Raw genomic sequence first — 16442 nt, 5'->3', positions numbered from 1 at the left:
TGCCCGGAGACGTGGAAAATAAGATGCTTTTTTCTACTGGTCCGATTCCTCACTGGCCTTCTGCAGTTAAGAAACATTGGACAGGAATTGTAAATGGGAGAAGGCAGAGAGGGCAGGGCGGGGGGACAAGCAACCTTTTGACCTTCTTTCGATGTGTCAGGTGCTGAATCGTTTGCGGAAGCTAAAATGCCTTCCCAAATTGGCACGATTTTAACAAGGGAGACGCGACTGGTCTTTGTTCTGAGTCAGATCCGTGCGCCAACTTGAGAATACTTTGACCTGAGGGATATGTCTGTGCAGAAGCCACTGGGTTTGGAATGCATTTGGAGACATGATCAAATTGCCTCTGACTTATCAATCGGCCCTTCGGATCATAACACTGCACTGCCCCAGTCCTAATTCAGTGGACCGTAAGGAGGAAAATTCTGTCTGTCTGTATCCCGCTGAGAGACAGAACCACAGCAACGTGATTTGGAGGACTGGCAAACGGTGCCCAGATGTCTAGCTTGGCACCCACTAGGAGGAACACTCCCCCCCTTCTGACTCACCAGATCTGGACTCCAATCTGCTTCTCTAGGCTGCTGTTGGGGGTCAGCATCCGTGATCGCCGCCGCGCACTGGAGACTGTCACCATCACCACCCGGAACAGCACGAAGGTGTTCACCTAAGGTGGCATTGGCATCAGTAAGGCTTCCAGGGGGTGTGAAGACGCGTCCCCAAATTTTCCCCTCCAGAGAATGCAGAACTATCACCTAGACAAGTCAGACCTTTAAGGAAATTTTCCAGCTCAGAGTAGAACAAGTTCAGTTCAGATCCAACAGGCAGAGCCAGAATGTCTTATCTTAAGGTTTGGTGAACTTGCTCCCAATTCATGTACTGACATTGCACACAGCTTCTGTCTAAGATTCTGCTTTTCAGCCCTTTATGAGGACTGAAATCTTAGGGTTGGGGTGTGGGGGGGGAGCAGTTTGCAAATATAATAGCTTTGCATGCAGAGGGTTCCAGGTTCAATCTCAATATTGTTAGATGGGGCTGGGGAAAATTCTTGTCTGTATTTATGGTAAGCCCCTCTAGATGTTGGAGATACTGGGGGAGGTTAAGGAGAGGTAACCTGCAATGAGAAATGGATGGGTGGTGTGGAGAGGTTTACAAGCTTGTTGAGGGAGAAAAAACACAGAAAAATGATAGAGTTAACCAACAGGGTTAAAGGAATTAAAAGCAAGGGGGGAGGGGAATTCAATCCATGTTGCAAACAAGTTCTTTATTGGTGGACATTAAAGGCCCTGACTTCTGTGCCTTCAAAACCCACGCAAAGGCTGAATAAGGAAGGCCAGGAGTTCAACCAAAGACTTTGGTTCTTACTGTTAGGACAAAGAGGACAGGCCCAACGAAAGCCCAGATGACCTCTGTCTGCACATTCAGCCAACAGTGATTATCTGCCACATATTTGTTGAACGAAGTAGCCAAGGTTACACCAACAATCACCACAGGAAGCCCTAGAAGGAAGGCAGAAATTGGCAGGTCAATGTCCTTATCCCATCTTTGGAGGTCCACCTGACCATTGGGGAAGAGCCAAAGTTGACCTCTGCTTGAGCATTTGGTGGCTCGCTGTGTCCAACAAGCACAGGCTTCTCCCTTCCTGGCCCATCATATGAAGCCCACCCACTTTGACTTCTCTGAGTTTCAAATAACATGTAGTAGCTACGTGGTTAAATGAATCATGTTTTCCTCAAACCGTTTTTATGCATCTGCATAGCTTATTCAACCATATACTAATCAAACAGGTTGGGTTTGCCCAGTAAGGATATCTACAAGCTCGTTGGCTTATTTGTGGTTCAGTGTCTCATGCAATCTCCATAAGGAGTTGGCCAGGTGCCTGATCTCCACCAAATGGACTTGACTGGTCTTTCCCCAACATGGTCCTTCCTACCAGACATCAACTTCCTTCCTTCCTTGCTGGCATGATGAGTGGAGAGAACATTGTAAAGCTCTTAGCATAACCTCTGATCTACTCCAATTTGAGGTTTGAACAGATTGGTTCAACTGGGTCAAATGAAGTGGAAATCTAGCCTGGTCTCCTCATTGCCCCTTCTCAGCCTCTGAGATACAGACCCCAGCCAGTCACATAGTAGAAACGCATCCTCCGATCCTCACTCATGTTGACGGCCACCACTTTGCTCCAGAGCAGAAGGCCTTCCACCAACATCCAAGCAAAGGCTGCCATGAAGAAGAGGTGCAGAAAGGCTGTGACAGCAAAGCAAATGCCCTGGGGAGAAACGGTGGGGCCTGTGGTTAGTTGTTTTGGGGAAGGACAAGAATTGGGGTTCTTAGCTGATCCTCTGTGGTCCATGTCCAGCTGGCACAGATGGGATAGCCCCAGATGATTCCCCTCCTGTTTCACAGCTCTTCTCCTGACCTGATTGATCTTGGCCAATTCACTGAACATCAGCAGGGCCTCTGCAGCAGCCAGGGCAAAGATCAGGTTTTTATGCACTGTGGTTCGCTCGCTTTTGGGAACCCTGTGGAGAGGAAGAGCGAAGTTTTTGCGGGCATTTGCTTAGAGATCCCCTTGCCCAACCCAAGCAGCCGTCAGATGGGTGAACCTCATCTCCCAGAAATCTCGGCAATGGCCACCAGCTTTTTCCCATGCTTGTGTGCGGATCTATGCCTGGGAGTGGTACAGTAACAACCAACAAACTCTACTATGGCTTCCAGGTGTCTTCCTGAAGAAGCAGGATCTTCCTGCAGCCACAGGTAGAAAGGTTCAAGGGAAAGGCTCAGGGCCCAAGAAGAACGCCTCCACTACTAGTTCCCTAAATGGGAGGGTTAGGGGAGGGGATCCCTTCCCACTCTAAGCTAGGTTTGTGCAACTGGTTTATCCAGGCCAAGGAGAGGCCTTGTGGATGCGTTCACATGGCATGTCCAGCTTGCTTTGTGTTCATCTTGGTTAGGCGTTTTAGAGGGTTGTGTGAACTGAGCTCCCTTGGTTGGTTGGTTCCAAGCCGCTGCGTGGACCCAGGAAATGAGCTGACTCCATAAGCAGGCTGTGTACGTGTGCGTTTGTGTTACTTCAGTCTTACCCGACAGCTAAGAACAGCACAAAGGTGACTATCAAGGCACAGAAGGACACGCCGCAGCCGACGAAGGTCAGGGTTTTCAGTGTGGACTCTTCCTGCAGGCTCCTCTGAGTGAAACAGAGACAACCTGTTGAAGGTAAGGAAGGGGCGGGGTGGCCCCTGAGGGCCCAGCTCAAAAGCCCCCTTGTGACCGGCCAGTTCAGCCCGCAGGCAATCTGCCCCTTTCCTGGCCATGTTTTGGGTGGGGGTGGGAAGGGAAAGGGTCAAATGCCAGAGGGGGATCTGGAGAAGAGAGCAAGGAGGATTCTGCACCAACCAAATAAGGAGGGAGGGCCTGATCCGCTCTCCACGTCCTCCCCCCGTGGCTGGCTGCAACCCTTCCAGCAAAGCCCCCCAGAAAGTGCCTTCCTCCACAGGGAACGAAGGCCTCCCGCCCCCATTTCTGACCTGCACTTCGTAGACCTGCAGCAGGACTGCAAAGTTGGTGGTGTGGTTACAGGCACAGGTGGTTAGTTCCTCCTGGGAGGAAGACACCGAGCAGCCTTTGGTGGACCAGCCTCCAGCACCTTCAGGACTAAAGAGCAGGAAAATCTTCTGGCCCAGATGCTCATGTCCGGGACACCGGATCCTCCCACCCCAGGGAGGCCGCATGGGGGAAGCCTCTCATCGGAAGGGGCTGATGCCAACCTCCAGAGGCCTTTGGCCCTCTGCAATGAAGGTCTCTCAGTCTCCTTTCCTAAAGGAGGGCTTCTCTGGTTCATGTACTTCAGACAAAACCCAATCACTGGGTTCACCGCCTGGTAAATTAAGTTGCGTTACGCATTTATGGGGCAGTGTGGTTTGCAGAGCATGCTCAGAGGTGGCTGGGTTGATCGTGACTGTTGTTGGTTCATGTTGGGCAACCTCAGCCCACCCAGTTAGCAAGGTCTTCTACAAAAAGGGGTGAATTTGGTCCCCAAGTGAAGCGTCTTGTGTGGACACAGCTGAGCACTGGGCTTAGTCTTCTTGAAGAAGAAGGTTTGCCCCTGGATGGGCCAGGAAGCAGTGTGGGAATCCGCAGTGGACTTTAGGGCAGATATCTGTCCATCGAGTGTCCATCTGTCCTCGCAGCTGCCACTTTCAAGAGACTGTACTCCAGCCCTCCCTGGAACCAGCAGGGATCCCACAAGCTCTACCCAATGGCACTGAATTCTTCTCATGCCAGCCCTTTTCCAAAAATGCAACTGGGGGGGCTGCCCGGAACTGCCTACCTCCTGCTGAAGTTCCAAAAAGCACAGACTGGTTCTACAAGTTGGTCTGGTAGAGCCTACAGCGAAAGAAGGTCAGAAAAGAGATAAAGAGATGGTACCTCTTTTGAAAGGAACGCGCTCTCAAAATAATGGAGATGTTGGCTGGGAAAGTTCTCTGGCCCAGAAATGCTTCCTCCAGCTATCAACTCTTGCAAGTCTTGGGTTCGTATTGATAACGTGACAGGATTGGACCAGCAACAGATTTCCCCAAATCTCAGGAAAGGCCTTGTTTAATTTATGAAGGTAGCCAATCCCCTCGTGCCATAAACTAAGGCCCGTTGCTCCCTTTCCTTGAAGTTGGGGTGACCTGCAAAACAGGCCTTTTATGTTTCATTTAAAAAATGCAAGCACCTGGCCTGGCGTGTGCTGATCTTCAGCTGTCCAATGGGGCAACCGCAGCCCAAAAGCCTTGAATCTTTGGTTTCAAGGTTGAAAATGGTCATCTCAGACCTTTGGTGAACCATTTTGGTCCTGAGAGGAAAGGTGGGGCAGCAAAACATGGGGGGGGGGAACTGTCTTGACCTTCTGGAGGAAAGGTGGGGGTAAATCTAATGATGAATAGAGAAAAAAAAATAAAAGGGGTGAGAGAGGAAGAAAAGAGGGGAAGAGGAGGAGCCCACTGGGTGTCTGAGGATCAGCAGATGACGATCTGCTGGAGGACATTTGCCCCAACTGTTTCCCTCAAGGAAACACAGATCTTGATGGAATAAAATGGTCCATCCTGAGGTCCTTTAGGAGTCCCCTCCCTCCATTCTCCTCCCTTCCCCGACTTCCTTCCTTTCTCTCTGAAGCCTCACCTGAACCCGATGCCGGAGGCGGTACTGCACAGACGTACTGACTTCCTCGTAGTCGCTGACCAAGCTGGAGGAGATAATGGAAGTGCCCACCTGGGTGCTCAGATGCCTAAGGAGGAAGAGTCCAGCATGGCAGGCTTGGTGGCGTGCCCCAAGCCAGCATCTGTGCCCCACCGCAGAGGAGAGGTGGAGGAACAGAGTCGAAGGCCAAGAACATTCACAAAAAATTGGAGAAGGGTCCCAACGTTTCTCAACCCACCCGGCCCACAGGATTCAACACAGAGCTCCCCAGAAATCCAGATGACCCCATTACATGTGCAGACGACTCCTACCACCCTATTCCACCCCCTAAACCCAGGAGACGTAACTCTGGGGAAGCCCACCTGCCCTGTTTTGTGCCCTTGCTTCATCCCTCCCTGCTCAGGAAACGTGTATTTCTCATTTCGGTGACGTGGTTGTGATTCCATGACATTGTGGTGCATCGTTGTGTTTGTCTTTTCGCTAACAAGCATTGATCTATTTTATATTTGTTGGTGGATTTAGGAGATTTAAGTAAAAAGGGAGGGAGCCGTACATTCACCAAGGAATCTTTCTGCTGATCTTTTTGCTAAGGAACCGGTTTTCCCGCAGCACGCTCAAGGCAGGTCCTCCAATTTATCTACTTTTTTAGCCTATTTAACCCCAAGAGTGAATCTTTCAGATAGACCCAATTGGGGACGATTGGGAAATCCAGCTGAGAAGCAAACTAAATGGGTAAATCGGATTTGTGAGGTCAGTTCGATTGAATCCGATCTCCAAATGGACACATTCGGACAAACGGATGCTCCCCCCCCCGCCCCCTTTTTTCCCCAGCAATTGCCTTGGAAGTGGGGGGGGGGCTCAAAAAAAGCAACAGCACCCCCTTGTGACCAACAGCAAGAAAGACAGGCCGACCATAGCCTCTTGCGTGGAATTTGGCTAGTGAGACAACCCAACCCCATGTGGATAATCCAAGAAGCTGGAAGTTGGGGAAAGACGTTCGTTGTTGCAGCCCACCTCCCTTGTACAGCACTGGGATGCTTTGATTGGAAACCCCCCCCCCCCGGCCGCTGGATGCTGTATCAAGGCATGTATGCAAGCCAGCAAGCCAAACACGAATGTCTGAATGCAGCCCTTGGGCCCTTTCCAAGTCAAGGAGTCCGTGCCATGAGGGTCCCACCTCCTGCCTCCGTCCGACACAGCCGCATCTTTGAACACAGCGCTGCTGCTGGCGAGAAGGCGCTGGAGAGCCCCGTAGCTGTACCAAGTGTTTGTGAGGATGATCTGATGCAGACCTGGAGAAGGGCAGAGGTGGAGAATTAACAGCTGGCTGTGCAAAAGCTCAAGGCGGAGAAGATGGGCCCAGACAAATGAGCCTCCGTCAAAGACCACCCTGTCTTTCCTTCTGTTTCTTCCATTTTGGTTTCTCTGGAGCCCTTCCGTTCTAACCTCTTCCTTTAGACCTCTGGAAGATAGACTTTGTAGGATTTGTAGATCCAAACAGAAGGAAGGAACTTCTGAGGACCAGCCTGCCACCAGCGATGATCCCTGCTCCCTACCTCTCACTCTCAGCCTCTCCACTTCCTCAGCCGGGACCTCGATCGCATCCAGCTGGTCCCAATGCTGGCTCAGCACCAGGGAGGCCCCGCTGCCAGCTCTCTCTGTGCCCAGCTCTGCGCGTCGCACCTCGATCCCTGGAAGCAGAGAGACCAGACAGGCGTCGCTTGGGGGTGCAAGGAGTTACTCCCCCAGAATTTCCACCCAGGGTTTCTCGAGCTGCCTTGCAAAGGTTTCTCTCTGTGCTGAGGAAACTAAGGGGCACGTTGCATCTCTCAGAGAAATGGTGCAGGTCTAGGTTCAATGAATTCTGAAATGCTTTAAATGCTTAAAAGAGCCGACTCAAGATTTTTCAGCCTTGAAAATTAGCATTTGCACCAACACGGGAGCAGGGTTCCTGAGCAGCTTGACAGGAAGTGCCCTCTTGTGGCCACTGCCCCAAATGTTCCATCAGACTTCTCAGCTGTGCATCTTCCAGATGTGTTGGGGATGATCCCTGCAGATGATGGGGACTATGGAGGATACCCCAGGTTAGGAAAAGCTGCCCTAGATTTTAATGGTGGCAGTGGGGCTTCATTTTCCTTTTAATTAAGGAAGCTAAATTGCTTTTCTCTGCCACCTCTACTCACCCACCAACATAGAATCTAGATCAGTGTTTCTTGACCTCAGCCACTTTCAGATGTGGACTTCAACGCCCAGAATTCCCCAGGAGGGACCAAGGTCCTCTAATAACCCCCCCAAAACCTCTTCCCCCCAAATATTTCCAAGGGTCAAGTATGTGGCCCATACCAAGATGGCATAGAGTTTGGTCTCACTTACCAATGTTCTTACTGCGGAAGGTGACTTTCCACCTGTCTGGGCTCAGGAGCTGATGGAGGCTGGAAGCCATCTTGTCCACATTTTTCACCACTGTCATGGGTCCCCCGATGATCTGGAGAAGATAGGAACAGTTGGAAGGGACTCGACCACTTGAGCTTTTGTATCTTGGTTGCCAGATTGAAACTCCAAGCAGAGAAGGATCCCAAACAGTGGTTAGACAGATAGGTCAGGTCTGTGTAGCTATGGACCTCCTCTTTGGTAGGAGTAGACTAGATGCCCCCCAAAGACTCTCCTCCAATGCTATTATTTTTACCGGCTTGATCTCAGACCAGTCCTCAGCATTCTTCTCTTCCAGAATTCTCCCTGTAATCTCCACATAGTGTTGGCCCAGCTCTTCCAGTGTGGCCAGTTGTCCTGGTTCTTCCACCTCCACATCTGACACCTCTTTCAAAAGCTGGAAGACCCCCAGGAGAGAGGAGGCATCCAGTGGGGGAGGTTCGGCCTCCGACAGGACTCTCTCCACGACTCCCAGGAAATCAGCCGCTGCTGAAATATTCACACCTTGGACATCTGCCTGGAAGATGTTCTCGGGAATCTGCAGGAGAGAAATGAGTCTGAAGTTAGAGGAGGACTTGGGCAAGTGAGGCAAAGAATGCTATATAGGGTGAGATCAGCCTGAGTGAGGATCTTAATGAATGGTCTTCTTGAACCTAGTTTTGGGCTGACAGGGGAACATTCAAGGGTTCCAAGGGAATGTTACTGTGTCCTCTCTGTTGCACCAAGAGTTATGGCCAATGTCCCTCTTCTTCTGACTTAGCAAGGCATCCTCTGGGCTTAGGCCATGTTCTTGATGCCAGACTTTTGGCTGTGTGGTCTCTACACCTTCTTCCCTGGAACTATAGAAGATGGATTGGGAGGCTGTTTGCCAGGGAAACTGGAGATCCTACAGAAAGGTTCACTCAAGGAATCTAGCTGCTTTCTGGTTTCACTGAAGAATGGCTGGGAAAGTGGGCCATCTGGCTGGAGAGGCCATGATTCTGCTGGACCTTGGGATCGATCCCCAGGAATCTAGGAAAGGTAGCACCACTGTTGGTCTCTTAGACTTACCACTGTCACGTTCGCCTGGGCATTCACACGAGCAATAAACAGCGGGACAGGTTCTGACTGGGTTTTCTTCAGCTGGAAGTAAAGATCTGGAGGGGGTGAAGAGCCCACAGAGATAGACATGGACCTTTTCTTAGCACTGAGCTATTTTCATTCTTGCTTTGATTTCTCGCTTTGAACTCCCCCATTTTATGTACATTGTGGTATGTTTTCTAGGAAGTGATGGCTGGTCCAAAGTCACCCCATGTTTCAATAAGGGTTTGAACCCGGATCTCCTTAAGCTTCATCAAACAACCCAACCCCAAAGATGGTGCTCCTGTGAAGGAGGAGGGGATCCAAGCGGCCATACCTTTTCTGTAGCGACAGACGAAGGGCAACAGCTGTGAGCAGGAACCGTACGCATGGCTTCCATGGGTGACTTTAAAAACACGGCATTCTTCCACGGGGCCTGTGTGGAGGCAAAAGAGACTTCTTATAAGAGGAACCAAAAAACCATCCAAGGGTTTTATCTCGATCCAAGCACAAATAATGAACTTGCTGATCTTCTCGGCTAAAATGCTCATCGGGCACTTCCTATCTCTGGGCCACGCCCACTCCATCCTACTGGCTGGGCAGCTGTGAGGTCACAGAATGTTTATGAGCGTCCTACGATTGCATCCGACTGCTGTCAAGCAACGGGCGTGATCTCACCCATGTTGCACGCTACTGAGGAAAACAGGGAGGCCCCAGACAGGAAAGCGGAGTGGGAGCCAAGGAAATCTCCTTGAGGCAAAGAGATGCAAAGTTAGACTCTGGAGAAACGTGGCTTCAGTTGCAGAACAGAAAAGGAGAAAGTAGAGAACGCCACAGAGCAGGAAAGAGGATTTTGGACATCCTTACACAAACACGTTTAATAACTCCATGAACCCTGGCAAGGTTCAGACAACTGTGGCCCGGGTTTTCTGACGTGGCTCTTTTGGCACGCACTACAATTTCTCCGCCTGCAGGCGACTGAAACTCACGACCCTGGTTTGGCCTGCATGGTTTGTAATCCCGTGTGGAAGAAAAGCGGGTGCAAAGAGCTCTCTTTGCAAGAACAGGAAGTGAGAGCACGAGATAGAAAGAGAGCTGGATCCTCAAAGAGCTGAAGAGCTTTTCCTCTTCAAGGATTGTCCTTCTCTATCCTTCACGGACTAATCCAGACCACGCGGGTGGAAAAAGCAGCCCGTCGCTCAATAGGTTTAAAACAGGCAGTGCTGGGTCACTTAGCAGCGTTACCACCCAAGAGACTCACCTGGACAGGTGAGGTGCACGGTGGCCTGTTGAACACTCGCCTCCACTTCTAAGATGTCACTCATCCAGCCAAAGATGAGGCCTTCCTTGATGGACACGCAGGAGCGGACTTTCTCTACCTGCTCCTGGCTGAGGACCTTCCTCCAAACCTCCAGGCCGGTGAGATTCCCACTGAAGGATTCTTTCTCCTTGAAAGTACCGCCCAGGGAGTCCTGGTCTTGCCCAATGATGAACGTCCCGTGGCCATCAATGGCTTGGGAAGGTGCAAGCCCAGCTGCTGCGGCCCGCTGCTTCCCGTCGGCGTAGAGGACCCAAGTGCCGTTGGACTGCTGCCACGTGACGCAGAAATGGTGCCAGCGTCCGTCAGTGCGGAAGACCGGCAGGTAGGGGGAGTGATGTCCGTGGAGGATGATGGCAAATCGGACGAAGCCGTCCTCGTCGACGAAGCCCCGGAGCTGGAATTCGTTGATGAAGGCTGGGACTGCATAGGAGAAGACCGTCGAGATCTCTGTGGCCGTGGGGTCCCACTGGACGTGGGCACAAGCACTCACAGCTGCCATTGGTGGGAAGTCAGCCAAGACCTTCACAAACTTGGTGTCTGTTTTGTTTCTGAACATCAGGATTGAGGCTGAGTGGATGCCTACAAAGACACAGTGCAAAAATTAAGGTTAGGAGGAACTCCAGGGAAAGAGGTCCATAGAAGGATAAAATTCGGAGGAGGAGGAGAAGCTGCCGCTGCTGCTGCTCAAGAACTGTAAGGTCTTCTGAACCAGTTTTGATAACCGATTAGCTCTGATTCCAAGATGGATTTAAGGCCAGATCCATCCCTAGACAGTAAGTTAATTGGGTTGTTGTGGTTTTGAAGTGATTGAGTTGGAGTCCAACAAGGAAGCAGGCCTTAGGCTTAAACAATGGCCCTGAAAGGGACATCTGAGCAAAACTTCAGAACAGAGCATCGCACTCAGGAGACTACTATGGGACAGGAGATGAATTCCCAGGTGGTTCTTGCAGACTCTGGTTGCAAGTTCCAATCCTCTCGCTCCTTCTGCCTCACCCACCTCACCTAGGTTATGGTGAGAATTAAATCAAAGGGATCACACTGACCACCTCAGGACTTCCCTCAGGCACTACCGGCCACCCCAGAGTTGCAGCTCTTTGATGGAGCTGCTCTACTCACGCCTTTGCTTTGGCTTCCGCTGAAACACTTCCTCATTGTTTAACCAGATAGTATTTTGGAGCCGATGGGAGAGCAGGTTTTGGCCCAGAGACACCAGCTCATCCGTCCGGCTCTCTGAGGGCAACTGAGCGAAACGCTGTTGGCAGTACCCGTCGGCGTGCCACCAGTCCAGCAGAGAAGACACATATTCATAGATCTCTGTTGGGGTCTCAATGACCAGAGGGAAGGGATCAGAACCTGGAGAGAAAATCAACAAGCGATGTCCCAAACTCTGAAGTTACTACAAATAACTAGCTGCAAATTGGCATTCGAGGAGAAAGGAGGAGGAGGAGGAGGAGGAGGAGGAGGAGGAGGAGGAGGAGGAGGAGAAGAAGAAGAAGAAGAAGAAGAAGAAGAAGAAGAAGAAGAAGAAGAAGAAGAAGAAGAAGAAGAAGAAGAAGAAGAAGAAGAAGAAGAAGAAGAAGAAGAAGAAGAAGAAGATTGGAACATGATATCTTCTTGCTTCTTGAGAGAGGCAGAAATGTCTCCACTTCTTTGCTCCCTAGCTCACAGTGGATCCTCTTCTCACTCAGCCGCCTCTGAGCCTGGGGCAACACCACCACTTTTATCACCCCCCTGACCTTCAGTGGCTTGCAGGGTCCCCCCTGAAAAACTTGATCAGGGAGCCAGACCCACATTTAAATACCCATAGCCTGAAATGATGCCCTGTGGGACATTTCAAGTGGAAATTGTCCGGCAGCCTCACGCTGGTTGCAGAGGTGATGCAGACCAAGATCTGGATCTGCCATCCAGAACCATTGCTCTGCCTGACCCCATACTTGTGGCCTAGGGGGCTTCTTGACCCACCCCTGCCCAGATGTTAAAGATTTGGCACGCCTGCTTCAGGCAACTGGTTCAACCTAGACAGCGGTTGAGCCCCAGAGTGACGTGGTTGGAACAACTCAGAGGCTCCCAATTTTCTCTGCAAAAACTCTCCCCTGCCTGGAACCCAGATGGAAGAAGATGTCCCAGAGCCATCCTAACGTATGTGTGTTTTTAAAAGTGAACCCTTCTGCTGTCCTTCATCCAAACGGCCACCGTAGAGAAGGAAAGAGAAGGATTACTAAAATCTTTTCTAAAACTTACCACCAACTTCTTTCATCAAGGTTATGCCGTCTTTGGAGCAAAAAAAATAACACCTGGCAGAGCTCCCAAGGGAGAGCTGACCAAATATTTGTTTTGTTGGGGTATTTTTTTCCCCCAAGGAGGGGGAGCTTAAACTGTTTGCAAGCCAAGAGACGACTGGCCTTTATGGAAATGCGTCAGAGGAGACCAGAGGACGCAAACCTTTTGTAATGTGGTGTTCAGCAGGTATGGTGAAGGCCAGCGTCTTCCTCCAGGGAAGGACCACCTGGAAAAGAAACTGGTTTTGAAACCCCCTCTCCCAAATGAGATCACCCCTCCCTCTGGCAAAGCGCAAACCCCAAATCCTGGATTTTTCCCAACCTGAAACCATCCACTTAATGAAACAGGAGGCAGGCTGTTTTTTAAAATCTTATTCAGGGTGCTAATTGATGGAGGAACCAAGCAGGTGATTAGCCCCACAACCAGTGCAGCAAATTGGACAGGAAGTGCCTCTGAGCATGGGCAAAGAGTTCTTTGAGGTCTTTGTCTGCAATCACAGCTACATCCTTTAGGCAAACCTAGACAAGCCTGAGGCCAGCTCAGATGGTGTTTGGGCAGTTAGCTAGGATGTTTGTTTGAAATTAACCCTTGCCAACTCTGGGGTGGGTGCGTTTGCTTAAGAGTTTTAAGCATCTGTGGCCTCTGCTCACAATGGCACCCTCCTTTTCCTCTACGAAAAGCCACAGTGTCACATGGAAGGTTGATGTGGATAAAATTAAAATTCTGGGCGACAAGAAACGTGGAACGTAGGTACCCACATGCACACACTAGTTGCCCTCCCTAACTGCACTCTCAGCCCAAACGGACCACCAGCCACGGGGCACCTTCAAGACTGGCCCATCCCAGCCGTGGCCAGCCCTGTGGCCAGCCTTCCAGCAATGCTGCTCCCACGGATGCCAAGAGGCCACCGAGCTGGAGGGTGGAAGAGGGTCTTCGGAGGACAATGCCACTCCTGGCCACCCAGAACCCACCCCCCAGCTGGAAACGGCAAAGAGCCCCAGCCAAGGGGGTCGTGGCTTCTCTGGCTAGCGGCCAAACTCACCAGGAGGCCCAGAAGCATCCCGGGCCCACAGCCCAGGCAGAGCCGCCGCCGGCCCAGAGCCATATTCTCCGGCCCGCCGCAGGGAGCGCAGCCTCTTCCGAAGCGAGCAGGATGCTCCGGCCGCGCTGCCTCCCGCTCTGGGGGCCGCTGTTGCCTGGGGTGGGGGAAGAGCGAGGCGTTCAGCCAGTCCCAAGTCCGGGAAAGGCGGTCCGGGTGCGGCGGCGTCCTTAGCCCGACTTCTCGCTTGCGTCGTCGGAACGGCTGGGCTCGGCTCGCTGGAGAAGTCCCGCCGGCTCCTGAGCCGGCTTCTTCCAGCCTTCCGCACCCGCTGGGGCCGCCGCTCCCCCCACCTCCACCGCCAGACCGATCGCGGAGCGCCCTCCCGCCTTACGGGCGAGCAGCGTCGCCGACCCCCGAGCCCGACAGGGTGCCAGCAAGGCTGCGCGCAACCTCTCCGAGGGCGCAGACCCTTTTCCGGCGCCCCCGGGCTGTGACGGATGGGGCTCCGGCTCCCCCAGTAGATATTGGCTCTCCGGGGCAGCCGAAGCTCCGAGAAGCCCCTCCAACCTCGCGCCCGGCCGTCGAAGGAGACCTGGAGAGAAGGGAGACCGACGCGCCCAGGGCGCACGCTGGAGAGTCGCGCCGTCGGTTCTCCAGGCCGGGAGGAGGACGATCAACGCCCCAAGTCTTCGGGGCCGGGCCGGCTCCGCTCAAGCATCGCGGCGGCGGCAGCGTCTCCCACCAGCGGTGGGCAAGAGGAAGCGGCGGGGGCGCGCCCGCGGGAGGGCCGGGCAGCTCTGCTCTCCGTCCTCCTCCTCCTCCTCCTCCTCCTCCTCCGCACCCCTCTTCCCGGCAGCCTGGCCAACGAGAGCCGGGAGAGGCGAGGGCACAAAAGGCTCTCCCCCTCCCTCCCGGGCAAGGGCCCAAGCGAGGGGGGCGCCCCCGGATGATTCACTGGCAGGGAAAAAGCAGCCTGTTCCCAGGCTTCAGATCAGGGGCACATCTTTGGACCAGCTCCCTCCGCGCAACCAGCAGCCTTGAAAAAGATCCGAGGAGCCCAGGAGGGCGGCCGCCCGGCGGGTCCATCAGGAAACCTGGCAACTCCCCAGGATAACTGGCTTTCTTCGCAGTGGTGCCTCCCAGGCCTCTTCGAGACGAAAAGTCAGAAGATCTGGCGGGTGAACGCCCCCTGCAGCTGGAGGACACCCAAGAGCTGTAACAGAACCCAAAATGTGGGCTGAGGCCTGGTGCAACTCCTTGAACTCAAACCCCCTCCTTGCTCTCTGGAAGACAAGAGCTGGCTGGCTCTTCCACCCGCCTGCGTCCCTTTGAAGTAGAGCTGGCCGGCCTGTGGGGGGGGGGCGGGAGAGGGAGTGGACCCTCCCTTCCTTTCCCACAGGAACCCCACCCAGAACAGGACAGTGGTCTAGAAACCAAGCCATTGTACGATCAGCCCACCTCTGCTGCACCCTTGCTTTCCCAAAAGACTTGCAGGAGGCAGGAAGTGGAGTTGGGGAGGGAATCCCCTTCTAGTTCAAAGCCTTCCCTTTGTACCCATATAAAGCCACCCCATGACAAATACACAGAGGGCTTTGCGGGAATACCCCCCCCCTCCCCTGCACATGGACATACACGCATACACTGAAGCAGAAACGTCTGAAAAAGTTGGACTGGCCAGCAAGCTTTCTTGTGCTCCTTTGGTTAAAAAGAAAAAAAAATCACTGCCAGGCTTTAAAAGAAAGAAAAATTCTTCCATTTAAAATAATGCGAAACTGGATGCCCTCAAGAGCTTTGGAGCTGAGTGGGGAATTTGATTTTCAGGAAAGGCGACACGTCGCAGTCCTCTTTTCCTTTCAGTTGGGTGCTCCCTGCAAGTAGCCATTTCAAAGGCAGCTAATAAAGATGAATGGATGTGCTAAACTCCTGTTGCCTCCCCCAGCCACATCCCGTTGTCCTGCTCTCTGAGGAGACAAGGGCTCCAGAGACGCCTAACTCAGCCCCTGTGACAGCCGATCCCTTGACGTGGGAAACATTCTCGTGCTGTGTCCTGCGGTACCCCAGTCCCAGGGCGGAGGCGGTGACTGGGATCTAGCATCTCCATCGGTTGCCATCAATGTCCCCAAAGGGAGAGACTAAACCGATGCTTTTCCGGCAGCGGTGCCTCCTTAATCATCAGAGCTGGTTTGTGATGCAACAGCCCCTCCAAAGGACACAGACTAAGTGGGGCAGCCTGTCCGAGAAAGCCTTCTTCGCTCCCCCAGAAGCCCTGGTGGGCTGGGAATCGCAGCAGCCAACGTCCAAGGATTTCCAACTTGGGCAAAGCAGGCTCCCCGTCGGGCAAAGCTGGTTTGCAAGCTAGGAGGGCTGTAGCCAGTTCTGACATCCTTCAGGAACATGGACCCCTTGGCTGCACTGGGAGACGCATGGCTGTCTTTGCAAAGCAGCACTGACCATAACGGGTAGAAGCATGGCTGAGCGCCGCTAAATATATACCTGGGCACACAAAGCAATCCGGGACTTTGGCAGGAGAAGGGGCTGAAGCAGAACTTGGATCCCCAAAGGGAAGAGGGTCACTCTTTGCAGAATGAGAAGGCCAGCCCTGGCTGGCCTAATTAAGTCTAAAATGACTTAATTGTACTGCCAAGAAGAAGCCCCACATCCGGCCCATTTAGATCTATTACACAGCGATGCTGAGGCAGGGAGCCCTGGGGGTTTGGGGACAGATCTGTGCCTCCTTCCAAAGGCCCAGCTTCCTCTAAAGACCCAGCTCCTTCGCTCTCCCTCTGAATGATGAGGTTCGGTTGGGGAGTTTTATTTTTGCAAAAACAAACCTCGCCAGGGGCCATTTAACTAGCTTCCAGGGAAGCGCTGGGTTTAATCTTTCTCTTCCAGATGCCTCCCATTGTCCAGCCTGAAAAGAGCAGCGCTGAGACCACGCCATTAATTGCAGGTTTTATGTTTTCCCATGACAAGTATATTGTCTGCCCGAAGAGGACCCATTGTGGGCCAGTGCAGCGGGACACCAGCTGTTGATTTGGTCTTTGGGGGCCGGGTGGGGGGAGCAGGAGCAGGAGGAATGGGCAAGGCTGAATTCTTTGGTGCCATCTTGCCTAAGAAGTCTGAGTAACC

General features: G+C 52.6%; 1 protein-coding gene across 1 annotated transcript in view; it reads right to left on the bottom strand.

Moving 5' to 3' along the window:
• ADGRD2 (adhesion G protein-coupled receptor D2) overlaps positions 1–15414 on the bottom strand; it is a 29399-nt gene extending 13985 nt beyond the window's left edge. The window contains exons 1-20 of the mRNA XM_088147264.1: positions 15370–15414; positions 14056–14170; positions 13664–13905; positions 13314–13467; positions 11108–11344; positions 9932–10570; positions 9008–9106; positions 8662–8747; positions 7868–8149; positions 7555–7666; positions 6738–6872; positions 6359–6473; positions 5164–5269; positions 4328–4383; positions 3525–3651; positions 3081–3184; positions 2417–2519; positions 2113–2266; positions 1363–1496; positions 549–664 (exon numbers count right to left, since the gene is read on the bottom strand). Coding sequence (XP_088003390.1) covers positions 549–664; positions 1363–1496; positions 2113–2266; positions 2417–2519; positions 3081–3184; positions 3525–3651; positions 4328–4383; positions 5164–5269; positions 6359–6473; positions 6738–6872; positions 7555–7666; positions 7868–8149; positions 8662–8747; positions 9008–9106; positions 9932–10570; positions 11108–11344; positions 13314–13467; positions 13664–13905; positions 14056–14170; positions 15370–15414 — 3161 coding nt within the window. The remainder of the gene's footprint in view (positions 1–548; positions 665–1362; positions 1497–2112; positions 2267–2416; positions 2520–3080; positions 3185–3524; positions 3652–4327; positions 4384–5163; positions 5270–6358; positions 6474–6737; positions 6873–7554; positions 7667–7867; positions 8150–8661; positions 8748–9007; positions 9107–9931; positions 10571–11107; positions 11345–13313; positions 13468–13663; positions 13906–14055; positions 14171–15369) is intronic.
• Positions 15415–16442: the final 1028 nt, after the last annotated feature.

The sequence above is a fragment of the Python bivittatus genome, unplaced genomic scaffold, assembly GCF_059951505.1.
Source record: "Python bivittatus isolate LINGU-HERP-01145 unplaced genomic scaffold, Pbiv_v1 ctg000160_np1212, whole genome shotgun sequence".
Classification (NCBI taxonomy): Eukaryota; Metazoa; Chordata; class Lepidosauria; order Squamata; family Pythonidae; genus Python; species Python bivittatus.
This window is presented reverse-complemented; position numbering and strand designations above follow the sequence as displayed.